Genomic DNA, 22886 nt, shown 5'->3' on the forward strand with positions numbered 1-22886 from the left:
CAAAATTAGACGCTCATTTTGAATAGCCAACATAACAATTTGAGCCAAAAAAATGTATGTTTTGACATTTTGTTTTATTTTACTATAATTCGATAGGACTAAAACTAAACATAGGCTATATGCTTAAGGGAAATTTTTTTTATTTAAAAAGACTGAATTAAAAAATAGTCATTGCTCTTTTGAATTATTTAAAAAGAATATTGTTTGTCACAAACCCTCTTAAGAATTATACTAATTCATTTTTTTATATATTTACCATAACTTAACATTTTGCAGTTGGATAAAGACAAACAATAAAATGCAATTAAATATTCTAAATTATATTATTCTAAGCAAAGTAGAGAATCGAGTGATTTTGCAATTTTCAATACAACAAGCTTTGTGCCAAAAAGAGAAATGGGAAAGCTTCTATGTGAAATACGGAGTATTACCAATCACTATGGCAATGATGTTCAGTAGAGATGGAATTATGGGTTTGTTTATTATAGACAATTTTTATTTAAAACAACAACGCTTATGTGGCTGCGCAGCATGTATTGCTGTTTCATTTTAATTTCACTCAAAAAGATTGAGTTCCATGTATACTATAAGAAAACAGGGGGAAACGAGTATTACTGCTGGGTGGAAAGGTGAAAAGGATGAGTAAGCCAAAGAATTTTAAATGATTCCAATAATTTGTAAAATTTTACACACTATTTTAAATCAAACTGTAAATACTATGATTTCAATTTATATTAATGTCATATAACTCTAATCATATATTTATACTCTGTGTAAAAAAAGTAGAAGAACACTAGATTTATTTTTTTTTTAAAAATAAGGATTTTTTATTTTTACTGCAATTATTTTATAAGAATTATTTTTAGATCATTCATCGAAAAATTATTAGTATCATTATCATGATATTCAAAAATAAAATATAAATGACAACAAAAATTGTTTCTTTCATTTGAAACTTTGTAAAAAAAAGTAGGGCAGTTATAAAAAGAACAAAATATAAGCGGTTTTAGTAAGGAATACTCTTTCCATTATGACTTCGAATATTCTGTGTGGAAATGAATCATACAAAGATTGGATTTCTGTTTGACAAAAATTGTCCCATGAGGTATTTAATGCCACTCGAAACTCAGAGAGCGATTCAAACTGCTTCCCTCCAGTGTATACTCGACAAACCAGCATTGCCCGGATATTTTCTACTATATTCAGATCAGGGTTTTTAGTTGGTCATGGTAAAACTTGCACATTATTTGCAGCGAACCAAATTTTAACTCTATTGGTGGTGTGGACTGAGGCTCCATGCTGTTGAATCATCCACCGCTCTCCTCCAAATTCGGCGCCATAAAGAAGAAGCTCCGAATTCAGAACATTAATGTAGTCTGTATGCTTCTGCCTACAATCGAGAAAAGACCAAATTTATTCTTTCTCCATAACCAACTGCTAACCATCATCCTCCATCATTGACCATCACACTTCCTCCACCCATTTGTCTAGTTGAATAATATTGTTCTGCATTCTTCAGACAATGCCAATTGTATTGATAACCGTCTGGCCATCTAAATTAAACTTTCACTTAACTAATTCTGAAAATATGAAAGAAGTCCGTTCTGTAGTCCATGACATGTGTTCCTTAGACTAAGACAAACGATTATTAATATTGTTTGTTTTCATTTTGGTTGATGCCCTCCTTTTTTTAACGAATTTTTTGGATGGATGCAATTGTATACTGTTTGCTTGAACACATGAATAAGTCCTGCTTGATTTCGAGCTTATGCAACACTTCGACTACTCTATTTTTAAGCTCATGAACAAATTTTCTTTCATCACGAGGCATCTCGTGATGCCTCGTGATTTCATCTTTTTATGCCTCCACCTTCTTTCTTATTCCGTGCCTGTTTGGATTTTTAATAAAGTTAGAAAATGTACTAGGGCTGACTTGTAGTATACGAGCGATCTCTCTCATACATTTACCTTCATTTTTATATGCAACAATTTGATTCTTTGAAAATCATTTAAGGGTCATGCCTCTAGACATTCTGAAATTAAAGCACTAGTGAAATTTTTAACAAAATACGTTTTCCTTTGAAAAAACAATTTTAAAAAAGCATATATTCTTACTCTTCTACTCGTGCACATTCCACCAAATAAAACAATGTAGTAGGTGTCATTCCACTTTTTTTACACTCTGTAAATCATATATTCTCGTCTTCCTTATTATAAACAGTGATAGCCATCCATTTCATTTTTACATGAAAATAAACAAAACATTGTTAATTAAAACCTACATAAGAATCTATTAACCAGAATAAAAATACAAAAGAAAATTTACAAAAAACGACTTTTCTTCTGCTTTCTTTACTCAATGTATAATGTAATTTATTTCTCTCCTGGTGTTTATTACCCTGTTTTAGCTGCCATACCCGTATTACTGACAGTCTTATTATGCATTTGTAGTTAAGAGAATTGAATATAACAAAGTTACTGAAAAAGTTAAAAAATTCGAAATTGAAATACCTGAATAATGCATTTCCAAATACTAAAATGAATCGAGGGGAGTAGTTTTCTTGAAATCTCGTATATTTCCTAATAAAGATGTTATCTCACCTCCTACGTCATGAAAATTGGGACGGGGGTGGGCAGCAGGTTCGGAAAGGTTGCAAATGTCTCGAGTGTTCAGATTTTTTTCAATTCACAAATGGGTGTTGTCACACATGGGTTTTCACTCATATGTATTTCACAGCAAAGTGAAGAAAACATGAGTATGTATTTTGGAAGCCACAATATGATACAGAACTATAATTTTAGCAAGAAAATCGTATGTCAATTTACTCAAGCCATTTGAATTATCGAAGTTACAAGCATGAGAAAGCACAGATCGACAGATGATTAACTCGACTATACATTTGATTCAAAATTTGATATAGATTTATAATTTAGATGGTAAAATTGTGCACTAAACTGTGCATATCTAGCTTTTCCACATTTTCATTCACAAGCTCAGAGGTTCATTTCACAAGCTCATTTGCACTCGAACAGACAGACTAATAAACTTCATATGGATAAATTTTGCCCAAAATTTAATTTTAAAAAATCTATAAATTTTGTGTGAAGATTAAATAATAAATTTTATTCTCTAGCTCAAAACAGTTCTGAGATTTTTGGTCACAGACAAACGCACAAAACGACAGACAGGCAAACATAATTCGAAAAATGTATTTTTCAGATTCAGAGAAGTCTGAAATGAAGAGATTCATCAAAATCTAAAATACGAATTTTTAGAAATTACAATACTATCCTCTTGTGTACGTGGAAATTAAAATGCATATATAAGGCTACAATTTCCCATTTTTCCTGTTAATGATTTATTTTTAATAAAATATTTATTTTTAAATAAATAAACGATATTATTATAAATACACTTCACCAAACGATATTATTATAAATACTTCATTATCTTCACCAAACGATTTTTTTCTCCCTAGTTCATTAAGTTTTAATTTTATTCTTTGTAAAATACATTAATTTTTTTAATTAAATTAACTACTGCAGAATGAAATCCCCTTTCAGAGTTTTTTTCCGGAATGCCATATAAGTCGATATTACGGAGAGATCCGTGTCTCATCGAATCCTTATTACTATCATACTACAAATGTATTACTAAATCATTTATCATAATTCATTTCCGCGTCTTTCGAATCTGAACCGGCGAAAGTCAAAACAGTTGGCGCAGTTTCGAGCTTGGCGACTAAATGAAAATGACAACAAAAAAAGGTTGCCCTCATCTCTTCAGCCGAATTAGAACCGTGTTTTCCCCCACTTATTCCAGAATTTGATATAAACACACGAGGATCCTCGATTCCCATCTCACTGTCATCTTTCTCTGTGAGCCTCGAACAACGAACTTTTGGGCCACTAACAGTGTTGCTATTGATCATTTTCACTTGGTAAGTTCATTTATAATTATTTTTTTGTGTGTAAATTAAAGCATTGTGAGTGAATGTCTACTACATAAATGTAATTAATGTTTTATGGTGTATTTTAATAAATGGTGATCACAGTCTATAAAGATTATAAGCGATCCCTGTTATCAGTATAGTTCCAGATAACTGTCATCATAAATATGGAAGCTGAATCTTTTTATGACAGTTCTCTTTTTCTTTCTCTCTCTCTCTCTATTTATAATGAAACATTTTATTATTCATCTTTTAACGAAAAATACTGCTCTAATAATACCAGCGGCTTTATCTTTTTAGTTCAAAAGTATTAGCGATATCATGTCTTAGTTAGATTCATTAGATTATTATCATATGTATCAAAAATTTAGATCGCTTTGGGGTAATTAATTAAGTTTTGATTGGTAACAACATTCAATTATTTTTGTTAATATTATTTTTCTGATATTTGTATATATAGGACTGATTTCTGATTTATAAAATAAAATATCAATTGGGCTATGAAAAGACGAAAGTGGATTGCATTCTGTTAAAAGCTGCGTTTTTATAAAAAGAAAAAAAAATTGAATATTAAAATTTGCAACAATTATATAAATTTTGATGTCTCTTTTAATATTATTGTATTAAAATAAATACAAAAAATTACATATTTTTGTAAGCCTGAATGAAATTTAAAATTTTCTCTTGAAAGTTATGTTAAGTGTTCAGAATTTTAAACGAAAAATCCATAAATGTAATTTTAAAAAATAGGACTTTTAATGTAAAAGTCCATATTATAACGTTTACAGAATAAAAAACGAGATATGTTTATATCAATTTGAAAACTTACAGAGAAATCAAATTAGGCAGCGTATTTTTTCTACAAGTGTTTTTGTTGCATCGAGTACGACATACGGTGCGTAACAATTTCCCCAGTTTTCATTAATCAATGCTGAATGTGACATTAAAAGTGCAATTGATAAATTACACGTCGTAGTAGTTTCAGATGAAATGGCTGTTGCAAAATCTTACAACATTTGATTGTGAATCATACTCATTCAATCTTGATAATATTTTTAAAAGATAATACTAATTATCTTATAAGTTTGAATCGGTCTGAATTGTTTGTGCAATATTGATGTTGATTACTTTTATATATCAAAGGGCCAAAGCAACATGGTCTCGGTTTCGGTATTTGTGTTCCAATTTCGGAACCCGATTCTATCAAAGATATACAATATGAACCTACTGCACGTTAAATCTGATATTAAGGATCAGATGTACTGACACTACTTTTGCGTGGAAGCTCAGGAAGAGTGCGGGATCAAGAGACACCATTGGCTTCCGGACACGGCTCAAAATTACTCTCGTATTGCTTCAAAATAAATCAGAGATGTAATGAAATTGTATTTATTTATTTTCCCGCTAACAACAGTAATGGAAAATTTTATCGTTTTGTAAAAATGGTAAAGAATTCTTTTTTTTCAGATAATTTCTACTATGCAAATATATTAAATCTTAATTCCTAAATTTATATGAACATACTATTTTATTTTTATGGAATTGTTATTGTACCTAGGATTACATTTTTTTTTGTGTTCTTTGAAATATAGATAGATTTGCGTTAAAATTTTAAACATTTCCTTATTATTTTATATAAATTTGATACTATAGGATAGCATAAAAACAAAAATCATAATTTTTTAACATTATTTGGGACTTCTCTCAAATTTAATTATTCCAATCAAGAAAATGTTAAATTCGTATTGCTTATTTTTAAATAATTTTTACCAATATTATTGAAAATATATTTTAGTTCGAAAATCTCAGATAACGACAGTTTGCCGTTTTATAATGCAGCATACTTATAATGCTTAAATTTATAGTAAAAATAGAAACATATTTATAAATAAATCTGAGTCTGATGATATACGAATATACGCCAGCACGATAATACGAATTTCTCACGTAAATGGAATAAGATCATTCACCTTTTGTTCCATCTTTTTTTAAGTGGCATGCAATAATTAGAAAACCGCTATGCTGCATTTTGTTTTTAATTAAAGATATACTACGCCTCCATCAAAACTAGAACAACAGCAATTACAATTATTGTAAATAAATAAAAAAAAGGAAGGAAGCTTTCGCCTCTTAGTCATCTAATATTTTGAACTGAGAAAGTCAGTTGGCCCACTTTCTTTACATGAAGATTTCTCTAGTTTTGTTGAATCGCCTCTGGGTTTCGTGGGGCACTATTATTTTCCGTAGAGCGGCTTTTCCATTTGTAGACAATGGCTCACCTATCAGTTTTGTGTTTATTTCGCAATTCCTGCTGGACTGGTTACATCACTCTCTATCATTTTTCGTTTTCTTTGCAAGTGCTTGAAATTAAATTCCTAAGCACGCACTTTCCCTTTTCTAACTTATCTATAAATAAGGTGTTAAATTTCAGCGATATCGGACCGCATTTGTTGATTGATTGAATTAAGTAATAAGTTTAATAAGCCTGCTAATTATTATAAACGCTGTCCTTGAATTTAAATTAAATAACAAAAATATTTTCATTCAATAACTACTTCACTTGGGTTTAACCAATACCGTCACGAGAGCAACTATATATTCCAAGATGTAATTAATTAAACCAATAATTCCTCTCTCAATAAATTTCATGGGAAATTGTAAATAGTGATGATATTTAAATTAAAGGAAATTAAATTATTGTCAAGCATTTATTATCCTATTCAGATTCTGATACATAGAAAGATGTTTTGATCAGGTGTTTCATGGTCTGTTTCATTAAAAAACAGCCATCTTCTGAGGCGCGCCTACATTATCTATTATTATAATTTAAGCGCAACTTTTTTTAAAGAATGTCAAATTCCAGAAATTTTTTAAATGATAATAAATTAAAATGGCATCACTAAAAAGACAATTTGTTAAATTTTAAAGCGTTCAAAAAATTAGTTAGTGCAATAATATTTTTGGAAGTTATCTCAGAAAAACATGAAAATCTCTCTTTAATTTTAAAATGTTTGCATAATTAAGAAATCTTTATCAATAGTGGAGTATATGTTTAATATTAGACATTTTATACTAATATTTTTGTTATATACTTAACAGTTTTGTTCCGAAAGATTCTGTATGGAAATATTCATATTCAATGCTGTATGAATATATTTATCTGTAATGATGTATCTCATCATTCTGGTAAAACTTCGAACTTAAATTTCAAGAATATATTTGAATAAAATTTTCGTGATCTATATTTTGATTGTTTCTGTCTGCTTTAAGACTGTATTATCGGGACCTGAATATAGTAATATTTGCTTAATCTCATTAAATTTTCTGCATTTTTAATATTATATATTACATATAAAATTTATTATCTTATTTTACTTTTTATATATTATATACATCTTCTTACTTTTCTATATTGCTTTCTTATGCAAAGTAATAAAAAATATGAAATTAAAAATGACAGTTGAAAAACTGATTACATTTCGTATTTGGAAGTTAAATTATGAAGTATGCGATTTTTAAACGAATCTACGTATTTAAATCCTTTGTAATCAATTGCTTTTCAGACAAATAAAAAAATTGTTGGAAAATGCAAGTCCCGTTTGTCGATCTTACATCCGCAATTATACAAGATACTGATAACATATCCGCCGATTTTACGTATTCCGTAACAAATTTACTTATATAACTGATACTATATTCCATTTCATAAAAAATTTTAAAAAAATCGGTGCTGTTTTTTTTTTTTTTTTTTTTTTTTTTTTACAGTTTTGACCAAAGTTGCTTTGTTTAGTTGTGGTTAGAATTAAACCATGCAGAAATTTAAATTTTTAAATATTTTCTTGTTGAAAAAATTAAAATTTTCTTTAAATATTACTTATTTTTTATTCTGCTTCTTCTCATTTACATTTCAATATTTACTTACCAAATGTTTTTGAAGAATTATCATGCTAAACTTAATAGAATTAAGCATTCAACTAAAAATATCTAAATTAGCTTCGCAGAAAGAAATATTTTTTCCAAAATTTGCTGTGATTTTTTTTTTTTTTTGGAAAATATCCAATTTTCGTTTATTTTTTTTTTTTTATTTTTTTCTATATTTAATTTTTTTCTTATAAATATTTTTATAAATCCATCCCTAACTCTATTAAATTGGTGTTTACGTGTTTCGAAAAAAAATGTAAAAAAAAAAAAGCAATTTGAATAAAATATATTTTACTATTAGCATTTTGCAATAAATATAATTTCTTTCAAAGCAAATTATTGAGAGAGAAACAGGTTTAAATATTTAAATACAGAAATATTAAGATTAAACCAACTTATATCAAATCTATCTCTATTATAGCCAGACATGTGTAAGTCAGAAAATAATTATCTACTAAAATTTTATTGTTTCTATAGTTAACGGCACAGAAATATTACAATTAAACCAACTTATATCAAATTTATCTCTATTATAGCCAGACATGTGTAAGTCAGAAAATAATTATCTACTAAAATTTTATTGTTTCTATAGTTAACGGCACAGAAATATTACAATTAAACCAACTTATATCAAATCTATCTCTATTATAGCCAGACATGTGTAAGTCAGAAAATAATTATCTACTAAAATTTTATCGTTTCTATAGTTAACGGCTGTTTTAATTAAGTTTTAGCTATAGTTAAAAAAATTTAAAAATTTAGGAAATTATTGTTTTTTATTTATTTATGTTTTTATAGTCAATATTTTTAAGAAATATTTATTATTTCATTTTATCAGATGCTTTTTATCACCCAAAAATAAATGTAAAATATTAAATAAAATATAAATCGAAAAAATTATTTTGAGATAATCAAAGTTTTTGAAAAAGAGCATGGAATAAAACTGGTTTAAAAATATATGTACAAATCTCAATTATGTAATCTCAATTTTTTTATAAACATAACTATACAATAAAAAAGCAATAGTAAATTTTAAGTTTTTGAAAGTAAAATGTTTTAGTAAATATTCCTCTTGTGATTGATTTCACTTACAAATTTGACAGCCAAATTCAAAACCGTTTTTGAAATTGTTTCATTTTAAAAATTTGACTTACACACCCTACACTTCCTGCCAAATATAATAAAAAAATATGTTATTATGTTAACTCACAACATTTCGAAATTTAACAGATTAACAATAAACTGTATTTGAGTCAAGATAAAACAAATTTTTTTTTTCAAAAATTTTTCTGAAGTAGATACACAAAAATTAACAACGAAAGTTGAGTGAAATAATTAAAAATGCAAACAATAATTGAATAAACATTAAGGTTTACAGGAAAATGTTTTGCTTTACAAAGCAATTAATTTGATGTCTTGTAAAAAGCATAAAGTAAAACAATCGAAAAAGGCTTGGCCCTTAATGTGTTTGTCAAAATGACTTCTTAACTCTCTAACTCTTCGTCTAATCTTTTTGAAATTTTCAAATAATTCAGTCTAAGGATCAAAGATACTTTTAAACTCAAAAAAAAATTTTTAAAGAAAAAACGCCATTTTTAACGATTTTAGAGTACCGCGTCTCCTTCAATTGGAAAGGTACAAAACAAATTGCTTCAGCCTGACAAAATAATTTAAATCATAAATTAACTTCAATTAGATATTAAAACAAAGAATTTTTAAAAGGAACTTTTCTATCTTCGTTTAAAAGAGAAAAATAATTTCACATTGGGAGAACAATGAAATTTCTGTTGGCATGCAATTTTAAAAATTGCAAGAAAGGAATTTTTAAAAATTATGATAATGACTTTTGTTGAGCGTGCGGCATTGAAATGTAATTTAGCTTCGAATTATGGCCTGCTCTCAGCTTTACTTCTTTTCATCTATCAACAGCAAAACTTTTAAAGATAGATTATCATAATTCATCCTTTTCATTTTCAGTTTTGGTCAACAAATCCTTCAAGTACCACTGATATGTATTTCCTGTCGTTTAGTGCTTTGAATGGTGCATTATCTGTGGAATTCCCTAATTTTTCTTTTCTTTTTATTTTTGTTAGAAAACTGCACCGGCAAAAAATATCTCCTTCTTTGACAGGGAAACGTAAAATCCCATTTAGTTACGCTCGAATGATTAACTGCAGCATTACAGAATCGTGACATAACTCTCGACAGTTGTCATTTCGCTCGTTTGACATCCTTTCAGTTGTACATCGCTTGTCGGCATTCATGTTGGCTTTGAAAACTATTAAGAAACACGTGCTTTCGGTGCTTTTATCAAATAATATAATCAATTAATATTATAATTTATAATTATTTTCACAAGATTATGAGCAAACGGCTTAAGTATATATCGAAATGTTCGAGTTAACATCTTGTGCATAAATTTTAACACTTCTATTTCGTACGACCAGAGTTTAATTAAGATGATAATTTTTAAATTTAAATTCAGAAATAAAATCAAAAGAATTTTTTCTGTTTAATTTTTATATTTCAAATAAATTGAGTTACACTTAAAAAAATTATTTTCGAATAAATATAAATTTGTTAATTTTTTTTTTACCAATAGGTAGAGGGAGAAAATATGAAGTATGTTCAATCTGGATACATTTTTTTTGTTAGAAAAATATTTTAAATCTTGTTTAACAGAATATTAAAACAAAATATCTAACTGACAAGCCAAAATTCATGTTTTAAAGTATGTTTAAAGGGGTAAAAAAATAATAATAGTGAAAACTAAGAATTAGAGAAGAATGAAACAATAATCAGAGAAGAAGAAAGAAAACAAAGAATAAGAAAAGAAACAATAAAAGAATCTTCTTAAATATAAAAGAACATATTTGCTTTGCAAATGTACGTTTGCTGCAAAAGCAGCATACGTACATAAGCGAAAGTGCTTTGTAGATCGCATTTTAAATTATATATTATGTTTATAAAAATTAAGAACAGTTTCTTAAAAACTTTAAATATTTATGTATTCTCGTATTTTTGGAGCGACGCTAGCATAAGTTTTCCATTAATTTCACATTGTAACATATTGAACATAAGACTATAAAGTTTACTGTTATGAAAGTAAAACGTAGATGTGAAAATTGAACACAAATTTATCTTCTTAATAAAAATTAATATTAAAATAATAGTGAAATAATGAATTAATGTTATTGAATAAATAAATAATGAATAATAATAAACCTTTTTAAAAAAACTGGTAAAAAATACAGATAACTGTACTTGCGATCATTTGTCATCAATCAATTGCATCAGTAGCATTTGTAGACCTAAAAATTTCCTAATTTTAAACATAAAAGAAACCTTTTATATTTGTCTATAGTAAGTGTAAATTATTTCGATTAATTTTCTTATAGATTATCTTAAATTTTAATGCAATTATCTGTCCTTTAAAATCGGAATATGAAAAAAAGTCGTAAAATAAGCAGCACAAGACAATCATCAATCAGTCTCTAAATTACTCTGTTGTAATAATTAATGAATTGATATATATCAGTTATTATTAATTAAATTTAGCGGATAATTTTTATTTATTTTAATTCAACTAGATTATTCTTTGCCTTGTTGATATTTTAAAGATTTTCATCATTATTCTTTTAAATAAAATTAGGCAATATGAAGCTTTATAATTAGAAATTCTTATTTTCCTGCCATAAAAAAAATGACGATGACTACGGTAAACAAAGCTAAATAGATTTTTGCATCTTCTTGTCAGGACTGCTGAAAACACTTAGCGGAAGTAGAGATAAGAGCATTCAAGGTTTTGAAAACTTCCTTCCACTTGCAAAAAAGGATTGTGAAACATAGTAGCAAAACGAGATTTCAGTTTTGCAAATGCTGCTTTTGTTTATTGCTTCATTCGATGCTAACTATTAATGTTTCCCTTTCAATAAAAATAAATAAAATATGAATAGGAGGAAGTGCCATCCCATTTGTCCGAAGTTATTCAATAAAAGATAATAGACATTGCATTTTGATGTTAGACGTTGTTTTGTTAATAAAAAGTGAAGAATTAAACAAAAAGACTTGTATGAGGTCAAAAGATGACAACTCTATGCTATTTATTGTGTCATTTTAGTTTCTCATCAAGTACATCACTTTATAAGTGACCACTTATATAAAATGTGCCAGAAACGGAATGATGTTTTGTTTATTTTCTTACCACGCCTCGAATATGAACAATGTTTTCTTCGACTCTTTTTAATTTGTTGTAGCGGTGGAACTAATTATCATCTTTAATCGAATAAAAATAGTGAATTAAAAAGCACGTATTATATTATATAAAACAGATCTTGTATTAATATAATTCTTTTCGAAATTTAATTAATATTTCAATTTGTTTTATTTGGAAATCCATCCGTTTTTACACTACCTGTTATATTTGAATACCATTGTAACCACTATAACATTTGTATTGCTATTTTTAATATCAAAAACTCTTTATTGGAAATGTTATTTATAGAAATTTATTTTTTTCGTTAAATGTTTATAGTTTTAAATCTTGTCTAATTGGAGCCTCCTTGTAAAAACGATTATAAGTGTTAACCAAAATAAAAACACATTTTTTTCTCTAAACCCTTCATTATTAACATCAACTAATTAAAAAGTAAGTATATTTTTGGAATTTTTCCCTCTATATCTTTCGAAAATATTCATAAAAATCATTTTTACACCATCATATAATTAAAAAATATTAGCTTTTCACTTACTTCAGTTTTATTTTTGTGCGCTTTTTTTTGTAACAATGTTTTTATTGTTATTTAAACTATGCCATTGTTCCATCAAACTATTTATTCACGTGATTTTACTAATGCTAATATTAAGATAAAAAAAATTGCTTTGTTTGGGTATTAATTCCGAGATATGATTATTATTATTATTTCGTATTATATACATTTTTTAATTTGCACTCTCAGAAATTTGTAAACCACTGATTCCATAAAATTCATAATATTTATTCTTATCAAATAAAAAAGCTAAAAATTTAAATAAATGCACCGTATATAAATAAAGAGACAGGCATTCCGATATTTCAATCAAATAAGGTAGTAATCAAAGAATGCTTGTCTGTTTATCAGAATCATTATTGAAGTTATATTAATCTTTGGATATCTACAATTCTTCTGTAGTTTATATTTAAAGTATAAAAAATAATTCAGAACTATTTTATTTTTTGGTATGTTAACTAAAATGCATATTTTATAAAATTTATGTTAAAAGTCTGTTGTATGAGTGAGCTGAAATGAGTTTTTCAAAGATGATAATTTTGGACACAAACTGCAATTTCATACAAATTCTAAAACACTTTGAATCAGTAAAAAGAAGAATCAGAAAAAGACATTCTATAAAAAATATTATAAATCGAAATTTGCAAATAATAAAATAATTTCATTTATGTTCATAAGTATTTATTCTGTTTAAATCCATCCATAGCTGTAATCGCGGTTCTCTTTTCATGGTCACCAAATGATTGGATACCATTACGGCATGATTTATATTGGTAGATATCAGAAGTTTGCTTTTGTTATGGCGTATCCAACGTTTAACTTTCCTCGTAATTCTTACTTTCTGAGGTAAGATTCTATCGACTTAGGCCTTGAGTAACCCATGAATGCTATGATGTAAACAATCGTTTCGCGCATCTCGTCATAGCATTGTTCATCTTGGAATTCAGATATAACGGTCCGTTTAGAAAAAGCACTGCTACGTGCATTGCATAAAAAAAAACGCTTTTATGGGTCTTGAAGAACATAATAACATCCAATTTATAATATGCACCTATTAATTATTTATAATGGATATAAGTCATTGCAAATAAATCGAAAACACTATAAAATTAAAGCAGCTGAATTATGAAATATGTTAATTTTTGATTTCCTTTACATTAAAAAAAATCCTTACAGCTAGACGATAGATTAGCTTTTAGATTATGAACTGGAAATATTAGTCTAGATTCCTATAACTTTTATTTATGTGTGACTTCTTTTTATGTTTTCGTATTGATGTCCTTGGAGATTTTCAGTGCAAATATGGATCATGTTTTCTTTCTATGGTCTTACATTTTTTTGATGCAAAACTGCAGCTTTTATTTGTAATATTTAAATATACGTTCATCGTTGGATGGGAGGAGTAAAGAATGAAATCAAGGCTTTACATAAGGAATTAACATCCAATTACTATCAATAATATAAATAAAAATTTAGGAGAACATATTAAATTATCTGCAATGCAAATGCATATTAAATTATTTTATTTTATTTCTTGCGAAATTTTTAGCTGAGGAAACTCATTTGGGGATTTTTAAATTTGTTTTCTTAAATAAATGCTTTCAAAATTGATTACTTATGCTCTCGATAAATATTTTTATAATTTCAAACTTTAGGTCTTAGAAATTTACATGTTCATTATGAAATTTTATCTTGTGATACAAAAGTTTTCACCTTGATTTACTCTTAACTCTAAAAATAAATTCCTGACCAGCAAAGTAAGTCAACGAAAAAAAAAATGGCTGAAAACATAGAAAAATTTTTAAAAGTAAAGAATTAAAATAAAATAATTTTTTAGAATTTTGTTTTCCAAAGATCGTGTGAGAAAAGGAAGTTATGTAAGTCAGGAGGCCTAATAATTACAGCAAAAAAAATATATTAAAGCATTAAAATATTTATTACCTTTCGCGAACACAGAATCAATAGAAAAAGTATAATCATCTAATGCATATATTAATAGTTAAAGACGCAGCTCAAAACATGGAATCATATTCATTTTCATTAATACTCTTCACAAATGTAGTTTTATAAAACACGCCTCCATTATACAATCTCAAGAATTACGTTGAAATTATCTTCCTCTTGAAAGTTGATTATTAAATTGAATAAATAGTAATTTTCATTAGTTAATACAAGATTGTTTATTTTTATTACTAAACTGCAAAATTTGCGACTAAAACTGTTATAAACAGTGGAAGTGGTCACCCAGAAACTTTCTTGTATATTTTCTAATAAAGGTCTTATGCCACGTCTTTCGCATAAAATTGTGGACGTTGGGTAAAGCTGCGAATAACTTATAAGGCACTTAGTTCCGAAAAAATAGATTTTTAGCGTGAATCGCATTTTTACTGAATCTGTCGCGCGAATATGTATTTTGGACGTCTTTTGCCGGCAGAAATTCAACGCAAATCTGCAGTTGCAGTCACATAACGAATTACATTGATTTAATTCATTTCGTTTTATGAATTATATCATTTACATGCAAGTGAAAGTATAGATTAAAAGACGGTCGAACGTTTGATGGATTTGGTCCAAATTTCGGTAAGTATCCATATTTTAGAAGCTAAAAATGTGTACCAAATTTTATATACTCAGATTTTTGCGTTCTCTAGTTATTGAGTTCATTTGTAATCGAATACTCAGATAAATAGACTTCCCGTGAATGGATTCCATTCAAAATTTTATAAAGATCGACAAACTTGGTCGTAATTCCATATGTCATGTTTCAACCTTTTAGCTTAAAGCGTTTTTCAATTATCGTGTTTACATGCAGACATTATTCTAAAAAAAAAAAAAATTCTGCCTCGTGGAAATGCCGTAAAATTTCGAGTTCGAATTTTTTGACGTTTACTATACTTTATCTATACTTTGCATATGACAAACTAAAAGCGAAATGAAACTGGAATTCGGAAAGAAAATAATATGTAACTGTTATTAATTTGAATTTTTTAAATTTTTAATCTTAAACACTTAAATTTATTAATACAGATTTCTTTTGGGAAGGGAAGAGGGCAATAGTCAAAAATAAAAAGTGTCATCAAGAGGTACGAAAAAAAATAAAAAGTTGAGAGATGCTATTATAATGATGCACAGTTTCTTTATTGATGTTTTACTCAAAGAATAATGGAAGACTATCAATTTATATTATGTAATAATTATGACAAAATTTATAGAAAAACGGAATTTGATAACCTAAACTGGAAAATGCGATGTAAAATTTTAAATACTAGCGAACATGTCTTTAAAAAGTTTTAAAAAAACACACAGATATTATTATGCGAATTATTGTCATGTTTCAGGGACAAGTTGTAAAAATATTATTATAATGATTTTGGAGAGAAAAAAACCCTCAAGAAAAATGTGAATTTTAATTTTAAAATTATTCTTTAATTATCCTTTATTTTGATGTTTATCGTGTCGAAATTTCTTGATTATTATTTAAAGAAAACTGCTGCCACCAAGTAGAAATATATAGCTACGGATAAATGTAAAAGAAGAATTTTCTTTTATGCTAGACAATTACGAGAATTAAAAAAAAAAAAAAAAAGGGAGATGTCTAAAACGTTTCTTTTCAGGGTCAGTTGATGCGAAAATTTCAGGGTGGTGATTGAAATAGAAGGTCATAAGGGCTAAAGGAATTTTTTGATTTATCTACTAAAGTAGACATTTACCCTTCAAATCTGACAAGGTTATTTTATAGCTCACTGATCAAAGATTACTTCAAAAATTTGTTTTTATGAAATGTTTTCCAACAGGATGTTTTATACTAATATTTAATATTAAAAATGATGAAAGTAGTTTTTTTAGTGAGAATTTGTATTTATTTCAAATTAGATATCCAGAAAGTTATTTGAACAAACTTGCGTGCAATTGCAATATTAGCGACAAAAATAATTTCATATTGTTCTCAAAAAGCATTATTTGATACTAAAACAAATTAATAGGAGTATACAAGTACTATTAATTAATAATGAAGTATTAGTTTATTTTTTAATTGATAATTTATAGCAATTTTTATTAGTTAAATATTTATTAATAAATAAATTTCAATGCTATTTATTTATTTAAAGTTATTCGCATTGCTGTAAATCTACGTTAGCTCACCTGTTAGATATTTTACGGAATGATATATTCAGCATTTTTCATAAAGTAAATGAAAAGTTTGATTTTTTTTAAATGATAAAACAAAACTGTAAATGTACAGATAGTATTTACTTAAAGAAAAATTATGTTCCATTAATAAACTGCCATTTATTGAAGATAATATTAATTATATTTGTGCCAAGATTTTAAATAATGCATTAGATAAAAAAAAAAAAAGTTCTGATTTTTGCAGTTGATGTTAAATTAATGCTCGCAGACTCCAGTTTGCAATGCTTTGGTAAAATAAATTATATTTAATTTTTCTATGTTGAATTTCTTTAAAAAAAACTGGATAATTAAAAATTTACTGCATTTTTATTTCATGCTAGAACAAAACTGAATGAGGCATGTAATATATTCATAGTTTAATTAATTTGAGAGTACTGATGATTGACATATTGATTAACTCTTTTAACATTAATTATTTTTATTGTTTATTAATTTAAATAATTACTTTTTATTGATTAATTGTTATTTATTTATTTAACCAATTACTTTTTATTATTTGTATTAATATTTTTTATTATCATTTTGATAAAGCTTCAAACAAAATTAAAATATAGAAAAGAAATTTATTTTTCTTAACGTTTTCGATAGAATTTTTTTAAAACTAAAACATTAACTAAAAAAATTGAAGCTAGAGAATTTAGTTCAGCTTTTTGCTTAGGCTTAAAATTAAAAGTTTGTTTGGAAAAACTTTAAAAGTAAATTGATATGATATATTTTCTTCTCTCTGGTAAGAATTAAATTACATATCTAAAAAAACCACTGAAGAATGAAGTAGATTATTTATTTTTAATGATAGATTATTTATTTTATTAGATTATTTTTTATTATGCTTTTAAAAAGTATAAAAAACGAGTTTACAAAAGTTACAGAACCAAACTAAAATAATACATCAAATACCTTTAAATTCATCTTCAAATGCAATTATTGCTGAATTACTTCGACCGACATATATTTTTGTCAAATTTGTAAGAATTAATGAACTGAAATTGAAGCTATATGTATTGACATATTTTTTTTATTAAATGATCTTTAATGTAAATGTAATTATACCTCGCGAGTTATATGTGAAAATAAATATTAAATGAATTTGCATTGATTCTGTAACCAAATAAATAATGTTGTTTAATAATAGTGATCATCATTCCTAGTATTGGATACTGCCATTAAAATTTGATTTGACTATTTTATTCATAAAAAATAAAATTTTAAATGATGCAAAAATGCGTAAATTTAGAGCAAATTCCACGAAAGCGAAATTGCTTTGAACTATATTCGCTAAAAATTAAATAAAAACTAAAAACAAAGGAACAAATAATTAAAACAAATTTATCCGTAGATGTATTTTGTAATAGTTGCGTTTGACAAAGGAATAATTCATTCTATTCAGAATGTCTCTTTATCACTTCGATGATTTTTCTTTGAATGAACTTTGTGCGCATGGGATGGCAACAGTAAATATGAATGAATAGATGGCGGAAACGAAACTGTTGTAGGCATCCAATAATTAGTGTCTTTGTCCTATTCATGTTTCATTGTTTCTGCGTAGAGCTTTTGAACAATTGGTTCTTTCTTTAAGTCTACCATTATAAGCCATTAACGTACTGCGAATTTCGGTATTTTGATTGCTTACTTCACTAAAGGCACAAAGAAGTTTGTCTGCAAAGTTCCAAGAATAATAGTTTTAAAAAACTAAAACTAATTTTTTTAGCAGAAATAGTAGTATAGTAATTTAGTCTTGTTTGATTGCATGAATTGATTTGCATGACAAATGTATTACAGCTTCATCGCTAACATGATATGCTTGTTATGTAATTGCACGTTGTCTAAAATCTTTCTTCCTCTAGCAAAATGCATACTGATTCAAAAATTAGACTGGCATATTTTATTATTATTATTATTACAAAGTCGACTAACTCCAATAAGCACAGTTCTTAAACTTGAGAAACCTTTGCCAAATGAACACCTGAAGGAACTTGAGTCGAATAATGCGATTAATTCCAGACAACCACAGGCATTCAAATTATTGCTACTTAAATTCTTTGAAAGATTGTGGTTATTTGTATTGACTGATAATTTTGAAACTTCAAGCGAATTTTGTTTCTTGATTTCAGCAATCAGTGATTGCAAATTATAAAATCATTACATCGAATTTCTCTCAGTCATTTAACAATATTCTTTTTTTTAATAAACATTTTGATGCAAAAAACGAACATTGGAAACTTAAGCTATAGATACAAATAATACGATTTCGAAAAATATATATAAGAGAATTTTAATAATTTTACTTAAAATTTCCTTTACACAAAAATAAAAATATTTTACAGAAAATTCAATACCATTTTTTTTATCATTTAATTATTTAATATGACACATAAGGCGTGACTGAAAATGAGAAAAAAGTTACCTTAAAAACATCCTATTCTAACGTACTGCCATCTTATCGCTACTAGGTATATTTAACTATGAATCCAATGTAAGATGTAAATTTTTATTTATTTTGTTGCAACAAAAAATCGTTTGCTATTAACACCGTCAATTATGAAATTTTTCTAAAAAATTTTTTTTATTTATTTATTTATTTGAATATTTTGATACGTAATGTTTACTTGTAAGAATTACAAACTATGTTAAAATATTTATTAAGAATTTTAAATAACAAAAAATTATCAATTAAAAAGCAGTAGCTTTTTTAAATTTTACTCTTCTAAATAATACCAGTTATTAACCGATATTTATTTCGAATTTAAAAATGAATATATTATTTTTGATAAAATAGCTCAAAATATTTTACTGCTAATTTCGTTTAAAATAACTTAACAACTACGTATTAACGATCCAAAGTTTAAAAAGTTAATTTTTTGATTTTAATGTTCTTTTTTAATATTGCTCTTTTACATATTCTTACATATCCCATCAAGAACTCATCTAATTTCGATAACAAATGCAAAACATTAAAATGCTATATTGCATGATTTTATTTTAACTTTTTGATGAATAACGAAAAATGCTAAACAGATTAATATATCTTGAGTCATATTTATATTAAAATTGCAGCAATTTAAATTGTTTATCGTAAAGAGTTTTAGTTTAGAAGTTTTTTTATGAATATTGTACGTATATACAGAATCTTTCAAAAAAATACTAAATAGGAGTTAAATGTTGATAGTACACAGCAAAACAAAGAATTTTCAGCGATTCAAGGTCAATCTCAAACATGAAACTAGCATTAAAAATATTATCCTAAGCAATCCTCACAAAAAGATATTAGGACACAATAAATCTGACGGTCGTAGTGGTCAACCTCATCCAATAACGAATAATCACCTCAAGAAAGCGCCGAATTTCTTGTCTAAAATAGACTGATGTTCGATCACCATTGTGAAATCTTGGTAAAATGTTTTGTAACGACGTTCCGGCAGACTCTTTTTGATAATCACTGATTTGTTCTGCATTTACAAATGCATACTTAGTCTTCCTCAAATGTAATTTGCATGCATGGTATACTTTCGTTAACTTGAATGATGAATGACGCTTTATATTTGAGGAGAAAGCGTTTCCTGTTCCTTTAAGGTCTTTGCGTTTCATTTTGATTCTTTGATAAAAATTTCTTGTGCTATCATTTCTTAAGATTTTTTATTTAATTTTGGAGCTTCTATTTGTGTTTTAAAAAATAATTTTGTTCTTAAACTTTTTTTTTTGTTGTATTTCAGATTCAGATATGGCCAAAGAAATTCTCTTCACAGCTTTCTTGATTCTCTGTGTATCAAAGACCATTACGGCTCAATGCATCACAGCCAATGACATCATCGATAACGAAACAAGTATCGGCACAGCAGTACGAAATCTTATTGATGGCAGTACTCAATTCAGTTTGAATTTACTGCGGACTTTACATGACGATCAGAGATCCAATAAAGATGCAAAAGGACTTTTCTTCAGCCCTCACAGTATTTGGTCAGCACTTGTTGTCACATACATGGGTTCCAGAGGAGCCACAGAGCAAGACATGAAAAATGTTCTTGGCATCGGCAATTTCGACAAAGCAACTGCTTGGGAAGCTTTCAGAAATATTCGTAACTGGGACATTTTACAAGATCCTACTAGGTCCGAAGATCTCACCCAAGAACCTCCTCGTTCCAGCTACCAATCAGCAAATCGCATTTACTTCCAACAGGATACAATTTTCAAAGATTGCATGCGAGAAATGTTAGATTCAGAGATTGCATTTCTTGATTTTGCCAACAAGCCTGTCGAATCACGAGATGAGATCAACAGATGGGTTGAAAAAGAAACCCAACAAAAGATTAAGGATTTGATACCAGCTGATGGAATTTCTGCTCTTACCAAAATGGTAGTAGCCAATGCCGTGTACTTTAAAGAATCTTGGCAACAACCATTCGATGAACAGAAAACTGTCCGCCGAAGATTCACCACACAATCTAGAAAAGACATTTTTGTCAATATGATGAATACTAGGGGTAGATTTTTATATGGAAAGAGCGAAGATCTCCAGTGTTACGCCCTGGAACTACCATACGCAGGAAATGCCCTCAGCATGACCATATTGCTTCCAAAAAATCGTTACAACGGAGTTGGTATTCTAGCAAGAAGTTTAACACCTGATCGACTCCGAAATCTGTTCTTAGATTTATATCCAAGAGAAGTTGATGTATCTCTTCCTAAGTTTAAAGTAGAAGACAGCTTTGAACTTTCATCTGTTCTAAGCAAAATGGGATTAAGAACATTATTTGACACAAGGCGAGTAGATCTTTCGGGATTTACTGGACAGAGAGAATTTTCCGTCGATGCCGTTCACCATAAAGCATTTATCGATGTCAACGAAGAAGGTACTGAAGCAGCTGCTGCCACTGCGATTATATCTTCTCGAAGTGCAAGACCTTCTGGACCTGCATCATTTATTGCAGATTATCCTTTTGTCTACTTCATTCGAGACACCATCTCAAACGTGATTCTGTTCCTGGGTACAGTGCAGAGACCCACTGAATATGGAAGTAACTAGTCGAAATTCTCAGGTATATTTTAGAAGTGAAATGATATATATATATATATATATATATATATATATTCTTTTTATTGTGTATGTGCAAAGACATTGCACTCACACCAAACAATGAAAGAATTAAAAAAAGAAAAGAAAAGTTTACTTGAGATGTATAGAAAATAATTTTGTATGTGTTGATCCACTGGATTTTCCCATTTACTTAAAAATATACCTTCATAATTTCATGCACGTAGCATTTAGTGATTTAAAACAGGTCGAAATCACCTTATACCACCTATTTTTATGCCCAGTTTTATGCAATATCATTTTATGTTGTTTCTTTCATGCATCTCATCTCTGGCAGCTAATGCCCAACCATTTTATGCTGAAAAAAACCCGCCAAAGAATAAGTCATACATACACCATTTATTGATTTCATATAAAAGAAAAGACATTTTGTAAAATCTTTTACGATTTGTAAATAAACATTTGCATAAGTATTATTTGTTTCTGGCACTTTTTTAAACAATGAAAATTACATAATATAGAAATAAGTATCAATGTTTTTGATCAATAAAATGTTGATTATAAATATTTGCTTTTAAATTATAGAGGTTCATCAAATTTTTATGTTTTAGAATTTTATTTTAAAATTATTTAAAGAAGCAAGTAAGCCAGTAAAAATATTGTATATAATCTTTCTATTAATCCCTTAAATCCTATGCCCAAGCATCATATTTTCCAACTAATAAGCTAAATAAAAAACCAATCATAGACATTATTATTCAATATGATAATGTCATAGAATCCATAAGCATCTCGGGTGTTTCATGAACATTTAATTGAATCAATATGAGAAGAGTTCCTAAGCGTAAATTTCGATAGTAGCATACAATTTGAACTACATATAACTTGAAATAATAACTTTCTTTAATAAAATGAAGAAAATATTACAAAAGTTATTGATGTTTTCTCTCTTTCACACTTGGAAGTTCATTTTAAAACTCGGTCTCGAATATGAAATGAGGGGACGGGGGGGGGGGATATATTTTA

At 27.4% G+C, this 22886-nt stretch overlaps 1 protein-coding gene across 1 annotated transcript; it reads left to right on the top strand.

Annotated features, from left to right (window-relative positions):
• Window positions 1-3797: 3797 nt before the first annotated feature.
• Window positions 3798-22336, top strand: LOC129969510 (leukocyte elastase inhibitor-like). Its single transcript, XM_056084114.1, has 2 exons — window positions 3798-3941; window positions 20542-22336. The coding sequence occupies exon 2, from the start codon at window positions 20550-20552 to the stop codon at window positions 21849-21851; it is 1302 nt and encodes a 433-aa protein (XP_055940089.1). The 5' UTR covers window positions 3798-3941; window positions 20542-20549; the 3' UTR covers window positions 21852-22336.
• The last annotated feature ends 550 nt before the right edge of the window (window positions 22337-22886 follow it).

This window comes from Argiope bruennichi, chromosome 5 (genome assembly GCF_947563725.1).
Source record: "Argiope bruennichi chromosome 5, qqArgBrue1.1, whole genome shotgun sequence".
NCBI lineage: Eukaryota > Metazoa > Arthropoda > Arachnida > Araneae > Araneidae > Argiope > Argiope bruennichi.